At 30.5% G+C, this 22,537-nt stretch overlaps 2 protein-coding genes across 3 annotated transcripts; both read left to right on the top strand.

The window, feature by feature from the left end:
- On the top strand, positions 8,665 to 13,199 carry LOC109333333 (protein NRT1/ PTR FAMILY 7.3-like). The gene is made up of 5 exons (XM_019568773.1): positions 8,665 to 8,855; positions 9,051 to 9,168; positions 10,626 to 10,843; positions 10,936 to 11,498; positions 11,923 to 13,199. The coding sequence occupies exons 1-5, from the start codon at positions 8,829 to 8,831 to the stop codon at positions 12,773 to 12,775; spliced, it is 1,779 nt and encodes a 592-aa protein (XP_019424318.1). The 5' UTR covers positions 8,665 to 8,828; the 3' UTR covers positions 12,776 to 13,199.
- Positions 14,679 to 18,786, top strand: LOC109332155 (ribose-phosphate pyrophosphokinase 1-like). 2 transcript variants are annotated; one of them, XM_019567014.1, is made up of 8 exons: positions 14,679 to 14,992; positions 15,131 to 15,265; positions 16,215 to 16,463; positions 16,770 to 16,913; positions 16,992 to 17,159; positions 17,416 to 17,485; positions 18,071 to 18,152; positions 18,292 to 18,472. In XM_019567014.1, the coding sequence occupies exons 1-8, from the start codon at positions 14,864 to 14,866 to the stop codon at positions 18,470 to 18,472; spliced, it is 1,158 nt and encodes a 385-aa protein (XP_019422559.1). In that variant the 5' UTR covers positions 14,679 to 14,863. The 2 variants fall into 2 exon arrangements, with proteins under 2 accessions (XP_019422559.1, XP_019422558.1); XM_019567013.1 differs by having other exon boundaries at positions 14,864 to 14,992; positions 15,092 to 15,265; positions 18,292 to 18,786.

The raw sequence follows: 22,537 nt of genomic DNA, 5'->3' as shown, positions 1-22,537 counted from the left end.
CACCTGGTCAATTATCGATGAGTTTAAGTATTTAAAAATACGAAAAGTGACACTTTAAATGAATGCATATTTTTTTAACATCTTCAATTGTTAATTGATGTTATTTAGAATTAAGAGCAAATATTTATTTTAGTCTCTCATGTTTTTTGACCTTATCAAATTGATCTCTCAAAAATTAAAAATCTCAAAATAGTTTCCATAGTAGTAAGGTTGAAAAAGATGAGGGAACAAAATGAGTATTTATTCTAGAATTAATATATTGTCTTGAAACGTTGCAACAATTATATATATATATTATTTTTAATCAAATAATTTTAATTAAATATTATTACTTCTCCTAAATTTTAAAGTAAGATCTGCCGCTACTTATGCATAGGTTTGAAAGATTTAAACTAAAAAATCATAACGTTATTTTAAAATATTAAATATTCGGTTTTTAATGTAAAGTTTTTTCTTTTTGAATTCTTAGATGGTGTTTTTGGACATCATTTGTTACCATTCCTTTTTAATGTAAGTTTCAAGTTTTATTGAGCATGTAATTGGGATCTTGACCATATTTAAAAGATGAGAATAGAGAAGTCTTACCCTTCATACCACCGATTATAAAATAAAGAGGATATGAACTAAATTAGTAAGGATCCTCTCTGTTAATGAAGAAATAAATACCATAAAAAACAAAGGAAATAATAATATGGTAGAACCTTTTTATTATTTTATATACAATATAATAACACATTTGTCATTAAAAATATATATAAAATTATGTGTTTGCCCCTCCATTAATGGAGAAAATGCTTATTCCAACTAAACGTTCTAGAAAATAAGATTTGTATATGGGATACAACATACAACCTATTTGAAAAGAAATCCCATGCACGTATATATACTGCCAAAGCTTAACTCCAAGAATCAATTAGTTTAATAAGCTTGCATCACACGAGTAATTCTTGCATGACCACATGCTTATTCATCATTAATCAAAATCTTAAAATAACTTTAAAATACTTTTTTCCAAGGGAAGGTTCAGTAGTCCTTACAAGGAGAGAGAAAGAGAATAAAAAAAGGTTCAAACTATACTTCTTGGAATTCTAATCCCCACACTCACTTCATATCAAACAAGTCTATTAACTAATTTGACAATATTCACACAACTCTATTAACTAATTGAGAGGGGGAAGATACATGAATTAATAATGTACGAGTTTTATATACTGTCAGTCTATTATCTGCAATTCATTTTCGATTATAATTAACTCTTAAAAAAAGTAATACAAATAAATAATTAATAATATATTGAATATATATAAATATTTATACGAATGATGCATATATATTACATTCTAACTAATTTGATTATAAAAATGATATATAACTTCAAAATAATTTTAATAAGGAGTTAGGTGCTGGGCACAAGAATATTACATTACCTGTGATTATTAGACACTGTTCCCATGAAAGATTTATAGGCATTACATGCTTTATGCAGGGTTGCAGCTTAGGAAGGTTACATTTAGAGCAGTATCCACTATCTAATCATTGTGTATTACATATTTAAAAAGAAGATGATTAACATCTTCCCCTTTTTTGTGCGTATCAAATATATTCATGCTCAAGTTTATAGTGCATTAATTAATTATTATTCAAAGATCATATCTAGGAATGATATAAATATTAGACATGGAAATACACATAATAAATACCAGATATTTGCAATAATATTTTATTGTTGAGTATAAATATTATGATACTAGCCCACATGTATATATGTAATTTAATTTAATTTTTAATTAAATATTTTATATAACATAATTTTGTCATATTTTAAGATTATATTATACTTATATTATTATACAATGAACTTTAATAATTGAACTATACGTTGATAAATTTTCATACACATATATTATTATATAATATTTATTTATATATATATAACTATTACAAAATATATAAGATATACTTAAACTTGAAAATTTATAGAATATCTGCTAATATGAGCACGGGTAACTATTAATCTTGCCTGTCCCATTGCTAGCCATAATCATACCACATAAAAGTATGAGAGTAAATGGAAAATGATGTTTGCACACAAACATCGAGTTATGATTGTCTGGAGTAGTAGAAAAAAGAATACATCACAAACGATATAAAAAACAGAAAATTATGAAATATTTATCCTTTAAATATAATAATATAACATTTTTACCCTATAATATATGCAAGTGAAAAAACAAATTGTATCTATAGTACTAGAGAATATTATTTTCCACCAATTTCAGACAACTTATTATGCATGATTACTAATTAGAGGTGCTAACTAATTGATTACCCAATTAGTAAACAACCTGTATTATGTATTGTTAGCCAAACTAATCACTTTTCTGTTGTGTATTTGATGGACACTATGAAACAAAAAGTAAGTAAAAAAATAATGCACACCAAAAGCAGTGCCTGGCTCAAATAAAATATGTTTGGATCACACCTCTAGCTAATTAAGGTTCCTAGTAAGATGCCATAATTTACCAAAGGTAACAGTGAATCTAAACCCTTCCTGACAATATAAACATAAGAGACTAATAGCTAGTACCTAATCAGTGCCGATTCTAATATTTAGAATTGGATACAACAATGTCAAAATTAAATAATGAATATCATCGTGTATATATTTATATAAAAAATTAAAACATTATAAAATTACAAATGTGAGTGAGAGATCAAAGAAGAGTGATATATGAATCCAAAGGGTTAGAGTGAAGAGTTTGAGTGAAGGAGATTATGGATTCAAATCTCACCCACAATAAATATAAACATACTAATATTTGACAATAAAAAAAAACAATGTTTGACTTAGATCTTGTCATGTTAATATACATGACCACATAGAGGACAAACAGCAGAACCCACTTAAGGACAACCAATTAAAGTGTACAAGTGTGCCCATCAACATTGAACTGAAAACAATTTTGTTTGTCTCACCCCTTCAAGATTGTAACATGAAATGGATATATCATGATAAAAATTTGGTCATGATGTTGATGTTTATAGATCATAGTTATGAATAATGGGTGGGATCTGACTATTGAAATAGACTTTAGAACAAAATATGTGGAGATCATAAGAGATTGGTTTTATTTCACTGGAATGCATAAAATCCATAATGTGCTTTATGATCGATGTTGCTGTTGATAAGTCATTTACATAGACACAATAAGAGCACTTCCATTTCACAGTTAGAGGTAATATATTTTTTTAATCAGAAAATATTAGTATTTATTATGTATAAGACTCAAACACACATACAATTTTTTTCACTTCATTCCTTAAATCTTTCCTCCTAACTATCAGATCACCATAAATGTTGCTAACTTATTAATCATAATGGGAAAAGTTTCTTGATTTGAAATTCTACCTACTAATTTGCTATTACCATCAATCCTCACCCTCCATATTGCACCACCTAGCTATATATAAAAAGTAGATGCTCAAAATGTGTTGGAGCTTAAAATTGAAGAGTTATAACTACAAGAGAAATTTTTGCACAAATTAAACTATTCAAAATAGTTCCACCTGCTTGTATATGTCAGATTTATGCAAGCATTTCTCACCATACATGAGTAATTCTTGCATGGGTAATTTTTATTTGGTATAATCAATCAAAACTTAAAATAAATTGAAAATAATTATAGTAAAGGTTTTATTATCTTTTTCAATTATATAAGGGCGAACTTTAAAACAACAGTAAGATTCCGTATATAAAGTTGTGTATACTTATCATCTCTAGATGAACTACCCTTTTCAATTATTACTTTAATAACTAAAGATTGTGATTCATCATACTCAATGGACACCTTGTCCTACAAGATTCTTCATGCATTACAACTAACCATGCTTTTGTCATGATCTTAATCTTGCAATGCATCCACACCCTGAGTTAATGGTCATCTTGCTTTTGTCAACTCTTGCTTTCTCTATGATTTTCCATTTGAGACAAAAGGGGATATTGGAGTTTGTTAGGTTCGTGCATAACAAGCGTGTTCCTTGTAATAAGCTTCTTTTTAGTTATATATGCATACAAATGTTTTAAGGTTCCGCTAGATCAGGATGACCAAAAGGTAAAATGTTTATTCCTGAGAGTAATATTTGTTGGAAAGAGCAGTCATACACCCTAAAAATATATTATTTCTTAATGATACACTTAGTAGTATAAAAAATGGTTTCTGAATAGGAAAGATAAAAGTTACTTAGGAAGATATGAATCTACGATAACAACAGAATCTAATCTATATCTAATTGTATGATTCGATTACCAATATAATCCAAATCAAGATAAAAGGCGTTTGGCTTAAGGTTGGATCACTTGCATTAATGTCAATATAAATATGCTGGAATTGAATATGCTGGAATTGAATTTTACTTGAGTTGATTTATTTTTTATTTGCTACTTCAAAAAGATGAATAAAATTAAGAAGAAGCTCTCAAATATGACATTATACCCTTTTATATATATAAATATGTGTTATTCTCGTTTTTTATGATAATAGCTATGTTTATAGGTTGAGTTACCGACTAAGTTGTTTTTTTAAGATATCTACAACAATATCATAAAATGTTCAAACATATTATAAGTCGTGTCATCCACAAGATAAAACAAACTAGTTCTCTCTATTATATGATATTTTACTACACGATAGAAATCTTCAAACTGTACCTTCCAAACTATTTGTCCTCCGCTAATCTTGTCTGGGTCGATCATATGCCCCTATGATTGTGTTGTCCTTCTTCAACAGTCTTTTTGTTGTGGAGTTGCTTGGGTGGCATTGCCCACCGGAGAGACATCATGACGAAGGTTATCCCATGTCGTGACACACATGTTTTTCAGGTTAGCTATATGGTGTTTAAGTTCTCCAAATGATAATTGAAAGCTTATAAAGATAAAAGATTATATGCTATATGATTGGATCAAATCACGAGTCTGTAGTTTATAAGCTACAAGCTACTCCGATTACTTATCAAATGATAAATCATGTGGTTTGTGGTTTATGGTTTATAAGCTACAAGCTATTTCCATTTACTTATCAAATACAAGTCTATAAGCTAACATCTTATTACTTCGATTTAGTTATCAAATACGAGTTTATAGGCTAACATCTTATTCAAATAAGTTCATTTATCAAATATAATCAAATAACTTATTTTTTCCAATTAATTAGTTGATTATCTTATAAAATACTTAATAATCTTTTCAAACGCATTGTAATATAATAGAAGACTTCCATTATACGATTTACTTTTGGTGTGTCTATATGATAGACATCTTAATGCTTGTTATAAATTGTTTATCTTGTAGAGTATCTAATGATTAAGTTGGGTATGTTTGGTTACTTGACAAAAAATAATTACACATTGGTGTTTAATAAAAAAAAAGTTATATCAATAAGATATGATTTTAAGCACCAAAAAAATAAGATGTGATTTTATAAGCTCATATTTAATATATAATTTGTGTTTGGTAACATATGAACTTATAAGTTAGTCAAATAAATATAGCTTATTTAATAAGACAAAACTAATTGGTTGTGTTTAACAAGTGATAAATCCATATTTCATAAACTACTCGAGCACTACTTAATATCATCTCTTTTTACCTCGATTAATATTTTTATTTAAATCACAACCCTTATCCCTAATCTTTATTTTCCTCATTTTAGACTTTTTATGTGAAACATCATCATCTTACTTACTCCATAATTCAGGGTGAGTATGATTCATTATTACTCACTTATCATGTTTACCATCGAGTTCATATTTAAATGTTAGACTTGGACGTCATTTATAGTCGGACAATGGACAAGCATGACCTGACTCGTTTTATGGTAACTCATTTATCATATTTGTAAGTATATTCAATTGTGTACCGATTAATGGTCTCTTTGATGAAAAATATTATTGACTGTCTAATTTTTTAATATATATACATGATTAACAATATGTACATACATGATATCACAAGTCAAATTATATAGAGAGAAAAAAAGATATATACATCAGCAGTGTAATAGTTTTTTACATTGTCATTGTATCATTCACTATTCATTTTCAATCATCATTGACTCTGCAATAAAAGTAATCCAAATGAATGGTAGATGCTACATTGGATGTGTATAAATCTTTATGGTGTCAATGCGTAGATATTACACTCAATTATATATTATAATAATAAATAATATTGAGAAAACTTTATCTAAAATGGGAATGCATTATATTTAATCAGATGCGTTCGGATTTAAAGGTTGGCACAGTCGACATTTGATATCAGGTTAGCTTCAAGTCTAGGACTGAGTTCAGATTTAAAATTAACACAACCAACATTTAGGACCAGGTAAACAATAAGTCTTGCCCGACCCATGCTCACCCCTACCATATATTCATAGAGAGGACACTCTTAAGGCTCACAAAAAGATCTGACAAAAAAAATGAGAACATTCTAATTAAGAAACATCAACATATTCTACTTTTTAATTCATTGAATTAAAAAACATCAACATATCCTAATTAATTATATTAGATATTGAGAATTAGTTTGGGAGTTGAATTTTGAAGGAAAATGGAAAGTTTGAGAGTCATAAAATACATTTGTGAGGTGACTCACAAGTCTTCTCTTTCCATTCTTTCCCCTTCAAAGTTCAACTCTCAAACTAACCCTAAAAGCTTGTTTGGGAGTTGGATTTTGGAAGGGAATGAAGAGAAAGGGAATGCTTGAGAGCCATGAAATACACTTATGAGATGACTCTCAAACCTTCTTTTTTCATTCATTCCCTTCTAAAATCTAACTATCAAACAAACCTAAACTGATGGGTTTTACACTTTTACTTATAATATCACATACAAATATTTAACTATCAGAATATTAGCTTTCAAGAATGAACTAAAATAGCAACACTTTCTCTCAATTTGAAGATTTAAAATACAGCCCAAAGGGAAAATTTTATGTGGGTACTAAAAGAGATGTCGACCTGCCATATATTTCAGTCCAAAAGAAAAGTCTTATGAATTAATCAATAGCTGCTGTATTTGGTTCCATATAATATTTTTCAAAAATATAATAAACTCATAAAATATATAATAAATGCTTTTATGGCTGGAAATTCAAGTGTGATGGTTGTAGTCGTACAGCAGTGTTTGTGGTCACTTTGGATGATTTTTAGGCCAAAAATTATATGATCCAAATATATAATTTATTTATGGTTCGGTTTGGGTTGATTTTTTTCAAAAGATTGACATTTTAATTAAAATTAAGAATAATTAAATATTAAAGCGTAAAAAAAAGAAATAGTGTAAAACACATGAAAAAGTGTCTAACAACAGTAAAATAGCAATAAAAAATGTTCAACAACACCAAAATTAACATAATTTTAACAATATGAGCATAATAATAGCAACAACAATATGATAGCGAGAGAAACAACAAATAACAAGAGCAATAACAATAACAAGAGTTGGAACTTTGTCATATTACTTCGGTCCGGCCAGGATCTTAAAGTTAGAATAAAAATCGATTGAGATTGATCAATTTTTTTTTAAAAAATCTAACACAATCCAAATAGATTTAATTTTCACAATTTCAATCTAATTTGGATTAAGTTTCAATTTTATTTTTGGACCAATCTAGATTTGAACATCCCTAATCTTACATGGACAAGAATAATCACTTAAGTAGTTTGTTTGTATGTGAGGAAATTTATTACCAAATTGCTTTACATATTTGGGTTAAGATAAAAAAAATAGAATTGACTCCATAACTAAACTACCTTATCCATTCTAATATATATTATTAAAATTGACATACTATATTCTTTAAGGTATTCAACTTAAAAATCATCCTATCCATATAAAAAATGATGTGTTTCTTTTGTATGTTTAAGAAGATTTTTAGATTGGTTTAATATACATATTCCATTAAATGAGAGATAACTTATTTACTTACTCCTAGAATAAGTTTAAAAAAATCATTCAACATCTTAATTATTAATTCTAGAAAATCTAATGGTTTGAATTACTGAATAGATTTAATTCTAGAATTAATGGCTAAGATGTGGAATAAGTTTAAAAAACTTACTTTTAGAGTAAGTGAATCCTCTCTCCCATTAAAATACCTAAAATATTAATTGTATAATTAACATTTTCAACCAACTTCTATAAAAATACAAGTAAAAAATCATCCACACTTTTTTGAATTTTTATTTCTCATCCTTTTGGAGGGATTAGTGGTAAAAATAACATTAATTAAAATATTGAATTCATCTATATTGTTATTTAATGTTTTTCTCTATTAAATGGTAATATTTTTACATGAGAGAACAAACTTATCTTGTTCTGGTTTTTTTTGACACAATCTTGGACAAGTATGCAAGACACGTTGGAACCCCCACTCTTAAAAGAATCTCCACCATTCATACTAAATAAAGATTATTTCCATTAATGAAGAGATAAATATTGTTTTTTACTTATATTTTTAATGACAAAATTTTTATTACATTATATATAGAAGAATAAAAATGTCTTAGCATATTATTTTCTCCTTGTTTTCATAGTATTTGTCTCTAGAGAGAGTATCTAAACCTGTTCATGCCACTCTTCCTTTTCTATTTATAATTACCACTCCCACCCTCTGCTTCATCATGTGCAAATTTTGTTCTTCTCTCTAAGCCTTCATCCCAATCAACCTTCTCTTTCTTCTTTGTTCTCTCCTTTACATTATTTACTATACAAAGTTCAGAACTTAATTGCTTGAACTATCTCTTTTGTCTTTGTGTTTGAGATCATCACCAATGGCCTGCTTAGAAATCTACAAAGAGGTTGGTATTTATATATATACAACTTTTCAACTATATGTTAACAATTTATTCTTAATTTTTGAAGAAACTTGAAAAATCACTCATTCTTGGCTTTCTCTTTCTCTCTATAATTCATAGTTGTGAACATTTCTTGACTTTTTAATTCCATTGATCACTACCATTTCCTTAAGTTTGTGTGTTCAAAACTGTGTGTAGGAAAAATACAAAGAAGAAGAAGAAGAAGAATGCACACTTGATGGAAGTGTTGATTGGCAAGGCCGTACTGCAATTAGAGCCAAATCTGGAAGATGGGTTGCTGGAATTATCATACTTGGTAAGCTCCAAAAATCAATAGCAGAGTATTCATTTTTTTTTACTATATCTTGTACACTTAACTATTAGATTATTAACCTTAAAATGAGGATGTTCCTTAGGTCAAGCCCTACTTAATATGAACCTCTAAAATTCCATTTTTTGTATGTTAAAGATAAAATTTGTTTAAGACTATAATTAACTTTATATCCAATCAATCACTTCATTTTGTTTTAGTTTATTTTTAACATGGTATAATGCCTCAAATCACATGTATAATCTCGGCCTTATTTTATGTGTTTTCTTAACTTACAATAGCCCTGTGTTCCCATGCATAATTATAATATTAAAATGATGATATTCTTAGATACCCCTTAATATTTCAAGACTTAATCAACTTATCCAATATCATAGGATAGCAAAAAAGACAATCCAGTATATAAAGTTTTAATATAGTAAAATCTAAAATAAACAAATGTATATAACCTTACTCGATATGATCCCATAATGAACTTATTGTTAATTTGAGCTTATCATTGAGCTCAATTATGTGTGTAAGGAAGATACATCTACGTATAGTTTAAGATGAAAGGGGTGAGTCGTGGTAGCATTTGAAGACGTAAAAGCTTCACCAATTAACCATGTGGATCCATCAAATTTTAATAATAATGGGGTCGATCGTTTAAATATCTTATATTAATAGCTTATGAAGAGGAGTATAAGGTAAAGTTTGGAACTTGTTTTTTTCAAGTTTGTTACACGAAAAACAAAGCTCTCTTGGTCATCTTATAAGTTTCAAAGAGTAGAAAAAAGATAACTTATATAAGTAGTAGTAATGTTATGATTCATTGAATACACAATGTTAAATTTCTAACAAATTAAGCATTACTATAAGATCTTTTATGTTGCTTTGAGATCTTTGATGTCATAGATAAGATACGACAAGGCCTTAGCTGGCTGAATTGAGTTGATAATAGAGAAAGAAAAAGGGTTAGAATCATAGAACATAGAGATTCTGAATCTTGAATAAACGACAAGATCAATGGTGAAAAGAGAGAGAGAGAAAATTAACATGTATATTAGAGGATTATGTTCCTGACACGTAACCAGTGCAACGATGATGTGGTATGACCCAGGTCATTTCCACGTGTCATAAAAAATTACATTAATTTTTTTATTAATAGATTATAAGCTAGCTATCGAAACTAGCTTTTAGGAAGAAAACTTAATTTGAGAAGAAAAAAAATGATAATACTTATTATAAAAGACAATCATATATTTTGGTATATCTTGATAGATATAAGTTCCTTAATTAAAGAATGAGATGATACTAGTAGTACCAAAAAAACTCAATTTTTTTTGTGTACAAAAAAACACACAAGGATGCATGGATGCATTTAATTAACACTATCTACATTATTAGCAACATGGTTTGTGCTAACACTGCTTGTTATGTATTTTGTTGATTGCACCAATCAGTGAACCAAGGTCTTGCAACACTTGCATTCTTTGGTGTTGGTGTGAACCTAGTCCTGTTCTTGACAAGGGTGTTAGGACAAAACAATGCTGAAGCTGCTAACAATGTGAGCAAGTGGACCGGCACGGTTTATATATTCTCTCTTGTCGGCGCTTTCCTTAGTGATTCTTATTGGGGAAGATACAAAACTTGTGTCATATTTCAAGTCATCTTTGTAATAGTAAGTATTATTCTCTTAAATTCCTTATTTTCCTCTCTTAAATTTAGCTTGTACATTTTTCGAGTAATTACTAATCTTGTAATTTGATACAGGGTCTAGTATCATTGTCCTTATCATCATACATATCATTGATTAGACCTAAAGATTGTGGGAAAGAAACACTTCAATGTGGGAAGCATTCAAGCTTGGAAATGGGTTTTTTCTACCTTTCAATATATCTCATTGCCTTGGGGAATGGAGGGTATCAACCAAATATAGCCACATTTGGTGCTGACCAATTTGATGAAGAGCACTCAAAGGAGGGTTACTCAAAAGTGGCATTCTTTAGTTACTTCTACTTGGCTTTGAATCTCGGTTCGCTCTTCTCAAACACTATCTTAGGCTATTTCGAGGACGAAGGAATGTGGGCGATTGGGTTCTTGGTGTCTGCGGGTTCGGCTTTTGCTGCACTTGTCTTGTTTCTTGTTGGAACACCAAGATATAGGCACTTCAAACCCAGTGGTAATCCTCTTCCAAGGATCTGCCAAGTCTTTGTTGCTGCATCAAGAAAATTGAAAGTTCAAGTTACATCAAAGGAAGAGGACTTATATGTAGTGGGTGAAAAAGAATCTTCCAATAATTGCAACAGAAAGATTCTCCACACAAATGGGTTCAAGTAAGTAGTACAAGCTAATTTCAGTTTAAAGCTTAAAGCATATAGTTCAATACTTTCATATAATTAAGCACTTAATGTTTATAGCTCTTAGGCTGCATTGAATGCTTTTAAGACATTTATGCAATCATTTTGTTAAGTCCATGGCATGACTTGCAAATTAAACACCATAATATAGGAAGCACAGATACAAACACCGAACACTAATACGACACAATACAGATATGGAAAATTAATGAAATAGTTGAAAGACAAGTATTGAAAAAGTATCTACGTATTTGTATCACATACTAGTACAACAACATTTTTTGCAATATCAGAGCTAACATAGACCATAAGTTTTCAATATAATTTGTCAATTGTCATTATTGATTCTACTAAGCCGTACCGATTTGATTATTTTGCCATTTTGTCATCTGAATTGCAGGTTTTTGGATAGGGCAGCATTCATATCCTCAAGAGATCTAGAGGACCAAAACGAAGGCATATATAACCGATGGCGCCTCTGCCCTATAACTCAAGTTGAAGAAGTGAAGTGCATACTAAGACTTCTTCCAATTTGGCTATGCACAATAATATACTCAGTGGTTTTCACACAAATGGCTTCTCTTTTCGTGGAGCAAGGTGCTGCAATGGAAATTACTATTTCTAATTTCAGAATACCACCAGCAAGCATGTCTAGCTTTGATATCATCAGTGTAGCTTTCTTCATTTTCTTATACCGTCAAGTACTTGATCCACTCGTCGGAAAACTTAAAAAGAAAAGTTCCAGGGGACTTACCGAGCTTCAGAGAATGGGGGTTGGGCTTATAATAGCTGTAATGGCAATGGTTTCGGCTGGAATAGTTGAATGCTATAGGCTTAAGTACGCGAAACAAGGCACAAGCTCTCTAAGCATCCTTTGGCAAATTCCTCAGTATGCACTTATAGGAGCTTCTGAGGTTTTTATGTATGTAGGCCAGTTAGAATTCTTCAATGCTCAGACACCAGATGGCCTAAAGAGCTTCGGAAGCGCGCTTTGCATGACATCGATATCCCTCGGTAACTATGTGAGTAGCTTACTTGTTAGTATGGTTATGAAGATATCGACCGAGGATCACATGCCAGGGTGGATCCCAGGAAACCTTAATAGAGGTCACCTTGATAGATTTTACTTCCTCTTAGCTGCATTGACATCAATAGACTTGATTGTTTATATTGCATGTGCAAAGTGGTTTAAGAGCATACAGCTGGAAGTGAAATATGAACAAAATGATGAGCCTGATAGCTGCAAAGTCTAATTTGGAATATACAACAATCAAAGGCAATGGTAACAAACATGACATATAAATAAGAGAAAGAATGGTGTCAGAATAACTTGGCCTATAGCTACAGTTTGAGAAGCCCTTTTCACTTGAGTCTCTTACAAGTTACAACAGTACTAACTGTTAACTAAGGTGGTTTTGGTTTGTTTTTTGTTTCTATTTTCAGTTGTTATCTTTTCACCAAAGAAAATAATGTAGCATTTTTAAAATTACTGGTGAAAATATAATAATTGAAGAAGCAAATAGAGGAACAAGCCAAACAGGTTTCAAATTTATGTTTTTGGAGCCTAGTCGTGTAGAACTATAACTTTGTAGAGACAATGATAGTTTCAGGGCTTATTCCCTTCCTTCTGGTTTGTAATTACATTGCTAATGATGATTATTCCATTTTGATTTCCATTGTGAAATAATTCCATCTTCAAAAACATATGAAGAAGCATTTATATCCTTTGTCTCTAGAACTATTTTTCATGTAAATACATTTCAATCATGAATAACCCCACCACGAAAAGGCACTAGTTTCAAAAGAATTGGAGAATGCAAAAGTTCACTTTAAAAAGCAATAATCGATCAATTTAAGACATATTAATCACATTTTGCATGACAAAAATAGGAGTATCAAGAATAAATCTCTCTGATGCTAGAAAGGAAAACACCATAAAAATATTATGATATAACACTTTAACCTTCCGATAGAATAAGATTATATTTTACTCTTAGATATACAACTAAAAACAACAACTTATATCTCTAGTATTTGATAGAATTATTTTTTGAATTAAAAATTCATTAAAACCTTTATTATTTTTTAACATGAGATATTTTAATCTCTAATATTCGCCATTAAATACGTTCAATTATGGAACATGTGTTGGATGCAACTCATCCAAGTGACAATAAATTAGGTTCTTTTTAATTAAAAGGAGCCATTAATCTACATTATCATTACTAACATTCTATGTACTCTCAATCTTACCCATTATCTGCTTAAGTGTAAAATATAAAAATAGGAATTATATTACACCATGTTTTATTTTTATATATAATATAGAAATATAGATTTATATATTATATAGATATATAGTTTAGATATTAAATCTAATTGATATATATTAACTCATTGAAAGTTTCTCTTTCCTAGCGTATATCATTTTCCATGCTAATTTTCCCCATTAGAAACACTACTTTCCAAAACTGTTATGGTAAAATAGATTGTTTTTTAGAAATAGAAGAGAGATAAAAAATCAATTACAACCATAAAATTGTAAATTCAAAGCTCACAAATGAATTCACATTCTAGTTCTTCTCCCTTTTCAATCTTTCTAAAAAAATCATCTGTATTGGATATCAACAATACTAACAATTTTTAATACAAACGAAGTAATGGGATAAAGTTTAAAAGGAGTAGCTTAATATTGATGTAAATGGATCTCAACTTTTTTTCAATTAATACTAATTAGAATATATCTTTGAGTAAATCTTCATATAAATAAAATTGGTAAAGTTTTGTTTCACGAAAGTAATACTTATTGGGAGGGACAATCTCACATTTAGTTCCTTACTCATGAAGTGATAATTTTAATTGTAAAAAAAAAAAATAGAGTGTAATAACTTATGTATTATCACTATACAATATCAACGTGCGTTGGTTCAAGTGGTACATGTTTGATTCTCCTTAAGCAAGAACCCCAATTCGAGTCTTGTGGATGAAAAAAATGCTCGTTGGGAGAGTTAGCCTCACGTACCTGTGAATATTCTCAACTGACAGGACTGCCCCCAATGCGACGATACCTTAATATACCTACCTGTGGATATATTGGACGTATGAAAAATGGTATATTAATATTTCAATAGAAGAAAAATGTAGTTTTATCTTGTCTTCTTTAGTAATCTTTGTGAGAAGATAACGACGTCGTAGAACGCCGAACAACTTTTCTCTCGTGGCAAAAAGACCCGCCACAATTCTCGAAATTCGCTCTCTTTTCCCCTCTTTCCGTCGCAACAGCAGAGAGAATAAGAATCCCTAACTCCGAAACGTCGTCGTTTCATTCCTTTACTCAACACATGGCTTCTTCACTCCTTCAACCTCCTTCTTCTCTCTTCACTTCCACTTCTCGTTCCTCGACTCTTCGAACCTTCGCACCTTCCGTCCCTCATTCTCGTATCACTCGAATCTTCTCACTTAATAGCGTGGTAATAATTTATTACTATTAATTCTTTTTATTCATATTTTATTTTAGTTTTAATGGTTCTATTATGTGATTTCATTTTTTTTGTTTTTGGTTATGGTAGAAATGTGATTTGCCAGAACCTTCAAATATAATGAACCGGAAACCGATCATTCCGGTTCTGAATGAGAAGACGCTTCCGAAGTTTATGGATTCTGCGAGGATGGAGAGAACCGTTAACAAAAACGGTAACCGGTTGAAATTGTTCTCTGGCACTGCTAATCCTGCACTTTCTCAGGTATTGATTTAATTCCACTTTTAATTAGTTTAATAATTTTTTAATCTATTTAGCTTGATAATATTATAATTTCTGATTCATTGAAGTGGTTTGATTTACGTAGTTAGTGTGAAATTGATTGTTGTTATTCTTCTTACTGTTCTCGCCATTTAAGTATTTGCCTATTTGGGTCTGGTTCTTTCGACAAGAAATAGAAAGAGTGAATGATGTGTAAGCTATAGATTCATGCATGGAGGAGTGTTTTGAGTTTTAGATGTGAAAGGAAAATATCACTCAAGCTTAAGTGAATTACCAAATAAAAGATTTACAATGAGAATAAACTCAATGTACCAAAGATGAGAACGTTGTGTGGGATGCGTCAGGCCGTCAACACACTAGACAAGATAAGATTAGTAATGAATGCTAAAATGGGAAAGTTGAGGCAACAATTATTGTAGAAAAGGACAGTATAATCTCACATTAGGTGGTTTAGACATGTGTGGAGAAGACCCATGGAAGCCTCGGTAAGGAAAGTATATGAGATGGAGGATAGTCTCAATGCTAGAGGCAAAGGGAGACAAAAAACTATATGTGAAACCATTATGAATGATTTAAATGTCAATGGTAAATGGTTTGTATATAGACATGATTTGCGATAGGACATTATGATGTCGTTTGATTCATGTATCTGACTAGACGTAGTTGGAAAAGGCTTGTTTGTTGTTGTTTTCCTTTCTGATTCGAAGGGTTAGTATAAGAAAAAAGATAGCTTTTTTCAGACATTACTACTCTACTGTTTTTGGGCTGTCATGTAGCACAACAGTCACTAGAGTGTGCTCCAATGGATATTTTTAAACATGATAGGCACTGTAAAAGATTGCTTTTTTGAGTTCAGAATCTGAGTGATCTTTCTACTGGACAAGTCTCTTTTGGTGTTATTGTTTTTAACTTCCGTGTTTGCTTTGACTAGGAAATTGCTTGGTATATGGGCCTGGAGCTTGGGAAAATTTCCATAAAGCGATTTGCTGATGGTGAAATCTATGTCCAGTTACAAGAGAGTGTTAGAGGATGCAATGTATACCTTATACAACCAACCTGCCCTCCTGCAAATGAGAATCTCATGGAGCTTAAGATCATGATTGATGCTTGTCGGAGGGCATCTGCCAAAAACATCACTGCTGTGATTCCGTATTTTGGATATGCCAGAGCAGATAGAAAGGCAAGTGTTTCTGTACCTAACTGATCTAAAAAAAAATTTAATGTGGTTTTTATCTCAGGATCTATATATCACGCACTGTGGGAGACTAGATTCTCCTACTCATTGGTTTATTACTCTTGTGTACTTTTTATTCTTTCTATAAATTTTCCGGTTGACTTGTGATATAGCAGTTTAATTTGGCTTTGTCTTTATCATTGTATTGAAAGATTCACACTTATGGCCAGTTTCTCTTTTGGTTTGATAATGGAATTGAAGCTGACCAATGGCTTTTAATCAATAAGTGAACCTTTTTTTCTTCCATCACAGACTCAAGGGCGTGAATCCATTGCAGCTAAACTTGTTGCAAACCTTATTACAAAAGCCGGGGCAGATCGTGTTCTTGCTTGTGACCTTCATTCAGGGCAGTCCATGGGTTACTTTGATATTCCCGTGGATCATGTACATTGCCAAGTAAGTAAGCTCTAATGGTTGTATTTATTTCTTGATAATAACTTGTTTTCTAATGATATTGTGTATGATGTCCACTAGCCTGTGATCCTTGACTATCTTGCTAGTAAGGGTATAAGTTCAAATGACTTGGTGGTCGTCTCCCCTGATGTTGGTGGTGTTGCAAGGGCACGTGCTTTTGCGAAGAAATTATCTGATGCTCCTTTAGCTATTGTAGACAAAAGGCGCCATGGACACAATGTGGCTGAGGTAATTACTGGAATAAAATCTGTGTATTATCCTTGACATGCCACATTTGTTTTGGAATTTGCATTTATTTAAGGGATTGTACTTTTAAGAGTTTAATGTTCAGTATCAAATTTTCTTAGCATGTAATGTTCATTATCAATAATTGCTTTCTTTCCTAAAATACATATGCCCCCGCTTTGGGACATAGTGGGGATAGATTGAAGTTACTATGTGGATCTTTCAAGGAATGTTCATCTGTCTTATGCTTGCCCTGCAGGTGATGAACCTGATTGGTGATGTAAAAGGCAAAGTTGCAGTAATGGTGGATGATATGATTGATACTGCTGGTAGGCCATATTCAAACCCCAATTTAACATTGAAAAGATAGACTATTTTTCTTGTGCTGTTCTGTCACATAGATCATCTTCAACCCCCAAGTTTTCTTAGTTTCTTGCTATTTTTTGATATTTTCTCTTTATAATGTCCCTCTGGATTCTGGATTTTGTTTTGCTTAGTGTGTTTTCCTGGACCGACCATGTCTTAAGATTGAGCTCAACTATTTTTTATGACCTTGCATCAAACATATCCCGAAAGTTTATTTTGATCTGCCTAAATTTAAAATTATCCGCAAGGGAGCTTACATGACCATATACTCCTTGAGGGCACTGCTGATTGTGACATTAGATACCTAGGAGAAGGAGTTAATTACTAAATAGTAAATACTTATGCATTTCAATCTTATTCTATCGCATGCATTTGCCCTAGTAAATGGTTAGTTTGAAAATGTCAGTTTGTATTTCCCTATGATGTGGCCTCTTTGTTGTGTTATCAAAGATGATGGTTATGATAGTTCCTTTTTCCCTTTCCTTAGTTCACATTTGTTGCTATATGTGATATGTTCATATGTCTCATTCGATTATTTGGTGGGCCAGGGACTATTGCTAAGGGTGCGGCACTATTACATGAAGAGGGAGCCAGGGAAGTGTATGCATGCTGCACTCATGCTGTTTTCAGGTATTGCCTTTGTTCGCGTGGGACGTTTTTATTTCTATATGTTTTCATCACATAAATATGTGTCGCCCACAGCATTACAATTGAACAAGTATTGAGATTATGTTTGTTTGTTTGTTTTGTCTTATTTTAATGATAAAAGTCCTCCAGCAATTGAGAGGTTATCAAGTGGTTTATTTCAAGAAGTGATTATTACAAACACCATTCCAGTTGAAGAGAAGAACTATTTCCCACAGTTAACTATTCTCACCGTTGCAAACCTGTTGGGTGAAACTATTTGGCGTATACACGATGATTGTTCTGTCACTAGTATTTTTCAGTGATCAGTTCAACTTACCTTTTTGCAGTTAGTTTTTTTCTCCCTTCTTTCAATCATGGGTGTTCCCAAGTTGATGTTAGAAACTAACCCTTTCGGTGCGTAGAGATTACCGAATTAGGTTTTGCTTCTCTCAACAAAGCATTTTCCATATGCATAGTAAAGATGGAATATCTGTTAGCAATTAGCATAATTAAGGAACTCGAATGGTCATGTTGTTACCTTTTGTATTGTAGTTAGATTATTATTTTTGGGTATAACATTTGCAGTTTATTTAACTAATGCATGTCTTATTTGTTTTAGACCCTGCCTTCTTTCATTTCGTCTTAATTTTACTTTTAGTTCTCGCCTATTATTTACTATGTTTAATTCATCATTTTGGGTTGTTTAATTGGTCAATTTAGACGATAGTAGTATATAATTTGGCACATGCATTCCAAATTAATAAAGCAGGGAAGTAAAAATGTAGTCTGAATTTGTTTTCACTTGATATGGTGTACTAAATATAGTAACAGCATTAAAAAGAACTTTCAATATTAAGGTTTGAACTTAGCACAAAGCATTAGTTAGTCAAGTCCTTTCTATTTGGATCAATCGACATTGGTCATATTTATTTTATTTTTATAAAAAGTTGGTCATATAATGATTTCACTTGATGACGTATTTTCTAAGTAAACGTTTTTCTATTTCATGAGTATTTTATTAATTATTTCATTTATTCCATAAAAAGATAAAGATCATACAATACAATTTTTGACAATCTTTATTTGTCTTCTAAGTATCATGTTTGATTGTTGTAGCACCCATATAAAAAATGAGATGTACTAGAAAATGTTCATTAAACTAGCAATCTAGCACAGACATGTATATGACGATATTTTTTCTGTTTAAGGAGTTGAATATGATTTTCATTCCATGTCTAAATGTGAGTGGAAAAAAAGGAGAGAGAAAAGTGTATGTATTTAAGGTGTAAAAGTTGTATATATTATTAGTTTGTCATTCACTATTTATTTTTAATTAATATTAATTGTTCAAAAAGAATAATACAAATTAATAGTGTGATATATTAAATGTGCATAAATTATTACACTCATATTATATTAGATATTATAATAAAAAAGAATGAGAAAGTTGTACAACTACGAGCATTCCTAATTACCTATTTACTGCATGTGAAACAGTAGAGCTTAGAAAACGGATAGTATATTGTTTAAGGAAAATAATACATTCTCTTATTAAATCCTTCTACAAATTCTCATATCTATAAGAAATTGATATATATTATAAAGTGATATTTGATTTTTTAATAATTGATTTACAAGTTGCATATGTTAATTTTTTATGGGTAGAAAGATTTAGTATGAGAATATATATTAATGACAGTTTAAGTTTTCTTACCTTTCAAAAAAATGTTTTGTTCAACCAAAATTAAAATTTGAGTTTACCTTGCTCATTTGACCATTTCCTATTTAATTATTTTTATTTTTGAATTATCCCTCAACTATTTTTTCAACTTAATACTTCACAAATAATTTTTTGCTTTTCTTAATTCACTACACATATACAAACCATTTGCACCAATTAGGGCTCGAAATGAGTCGAACTGGGTTGAACCAGAGCTCAGCTCGGTTTAGCTCAATAATGATTGGTTCGGCTCGAAACTCGACTCGAGTTCAATACGAGTTATTATTTTAGTTCGAGTTCGGCTTGGTTAAAGTTCGCGAAATGTTTGGTTCAATTCAAATAGTTCATTTGGACAATTCAAATAATTAATTAAATTTTGAAAAAATACTTCACAAAAGTTTATATATATAAATATAATCTTGTTTATATATAAAAAATAATATATGGTTATAAACTTATAATAAACTTAAAAATTAGTTTATATATATCGAGCCAGCTCATGAACCAAACAAGTCGAACTATATCCAACTCAAGTTCGACTTGTTTATTTAACGAGCTCAATTTCCAGCTCAAGTTCAGCTCATTTGGTTCATGAACCAAGTTTATCGAGCTAAATAACGAATCGAGTTTCGAACAAATACCAAGTTGGTTCGGTTTATTGCCAGCCCTAGCACCAAAATATATATATATATATATAATATATAATGAAACGAACTTGTTTAATTAACCAAATAAACTTGTTTAGTTACGTATTTAACGACTCTAATTATAATAATTTATGAATAACTTAGTTTTTTTGTTGGTGAATACGTGTAACTTAGGTTATACATAAATACTAATATAGTAATATGTAATAAGAATTTTATAAAATTTGCCATGAATGCATTGGGCCTTTTGGAATGTAAATTTAAGTCCCGCCTGATCCAACACGTTGCGGATCAAAAACCCGAATGTTGCATGAAACCCTAATTTGTTTTATATAAACAGTTCATCACTGATTTATCCTCGCGAATATGCTCGTCTCATTGCCTTCAAATTTGCCCGAAATTTTTGATTCATTCTCAGTCCACTCGGGTGTTGAACTGTTCATGTAATTTTCATCGAAAAAATATTTGCCTTTCTCAAATATAAATATTTATTTACAAGTTGAGTTTTGCAAGGTGTGAGTGGAAGGATAAGACTTATGAGTCATGTGAGATGACTCTGAATATTTTTTTTTCTTCATTTCCCTCTAAAATCTAACTTTAACATGCAAGAAGTAAGAAGTAATGAGATCAACCCCTCTCTTTTTTCTCTCTGTTTTTTTTTTCTATTTCCTCACTTACCCTTCTAAAATTTTATTATTATTTTTAAAAGTTTCAAATATGATGGGTTGGTCTGATTATGATGAATTCGTTTTATCCATCGCTCTCTATTTTCCCTCTTCAGTGTTGCGCCCTTCTTTTTAATGTACTTTTGTAAAATAGTATTTGGAGATGATTTTCTTCGTATTTAGAATAGAGTTTAAAATTTGTTAGTGTAAAGTTTTTTACACTATGGTATATTATCTAGGATTGATTTCTATTAATTTTGTTTGAGAGTTAATAATAGTTAATCCAAATAGAATAAGTGTGTGAACATTTTGAAATGAAAATAGTGGTGGGCATGTGATGAATCTCATTTTGTAAATGGGTAATTTGCGTCTGAATTAAATTGATGCTTTATCACCTTGGAGAACTGATGCCTACTCTATTATAATAAATAAATATTGTGTTGTTTGATGTGTTTCTTTCAATTAGTCTTGTTTATTTGTGTTTAATGTTTCTCTTGTGAGAGAACTAGTTAATTCAATTGAAGCTAGACTTGGTTGTTACCCTTCCACTGTCTTTTCAATCCTTAGTGAAATTGAATCTACATATATATCAAATATATAAAATCAATCAATCAACATATAAGGCATTCTATCTATTACATATAATAAATCTAATAATTAAGTTTATTATATCTTATCAAAATGTTTAAAAGTTTGATCCCTCCTCATAGTTACATGGTTTGAAACTGATTAGTTCTTTATTGTAAGATAAAGACACTCTTGGTATACAAAAAAAATCATTTACCTTTTCCATTTTCATGCCCTCAAATATTGTGGTCATTCAAAAGCATTGCTCAAGAAAAGGGATAAAAAACCTTATGAAGGTAAAGATTCCATTACTAAAATAGCAAAAGGCAAAGACATGGCATGAAATGTAGGAATGAAACTTGTATAGACATAACTAATTAGATTTATAATAATAATTTGAGAAGGTAGCTTATAATAACAACTTTTAAGCTATCATCTTGAGATTTTGACTGGTCCTACTTGAATAGACACATTATCAGTAAAGAGGGGAATGCTCTCAAAGTTCTAAGAACATGACTAGTCAACTTCACTGTATAAATCAGTACTCGAATTTTGCAACAAAAATTAGTTAGTGATACTATAGACAAAATAAGAATAAATTGGAAGAACATGAAGTGAATTACTGTTTACCAATCATATTTTGAACTCATCTTGATGGATTAATTGATATTTAGGTGTAAAGAAAGCCTGTTATTCTTAAGGGTTACATTCAATAAAAGTACATCATGTGTAAAGAAAGCCTGTGGATGTGTACTACAGCACTTTTGAAATTTAGAGCTCTTTGTAGCT

Source organism: Lupinus angustifolius, chromosome LG18 (genome assembly GCF_001865875.1).
Source record: "Lupinus angustifolius cultivar Tanjil chromosome LG18, LupAngTanjil_v1.0, whole genome shotgun sequence".
NCBI lineage: Eukaryota > Viridiplantae > Streptophyta > Magnoliopsida > Fabales > Fabaceae > Lupinus > Lupinus angustifolius.
Note: the sequence above shows the minus strand (reverse complement) of the source record. Positions and strands in the feature narration are given on the sequence as shown.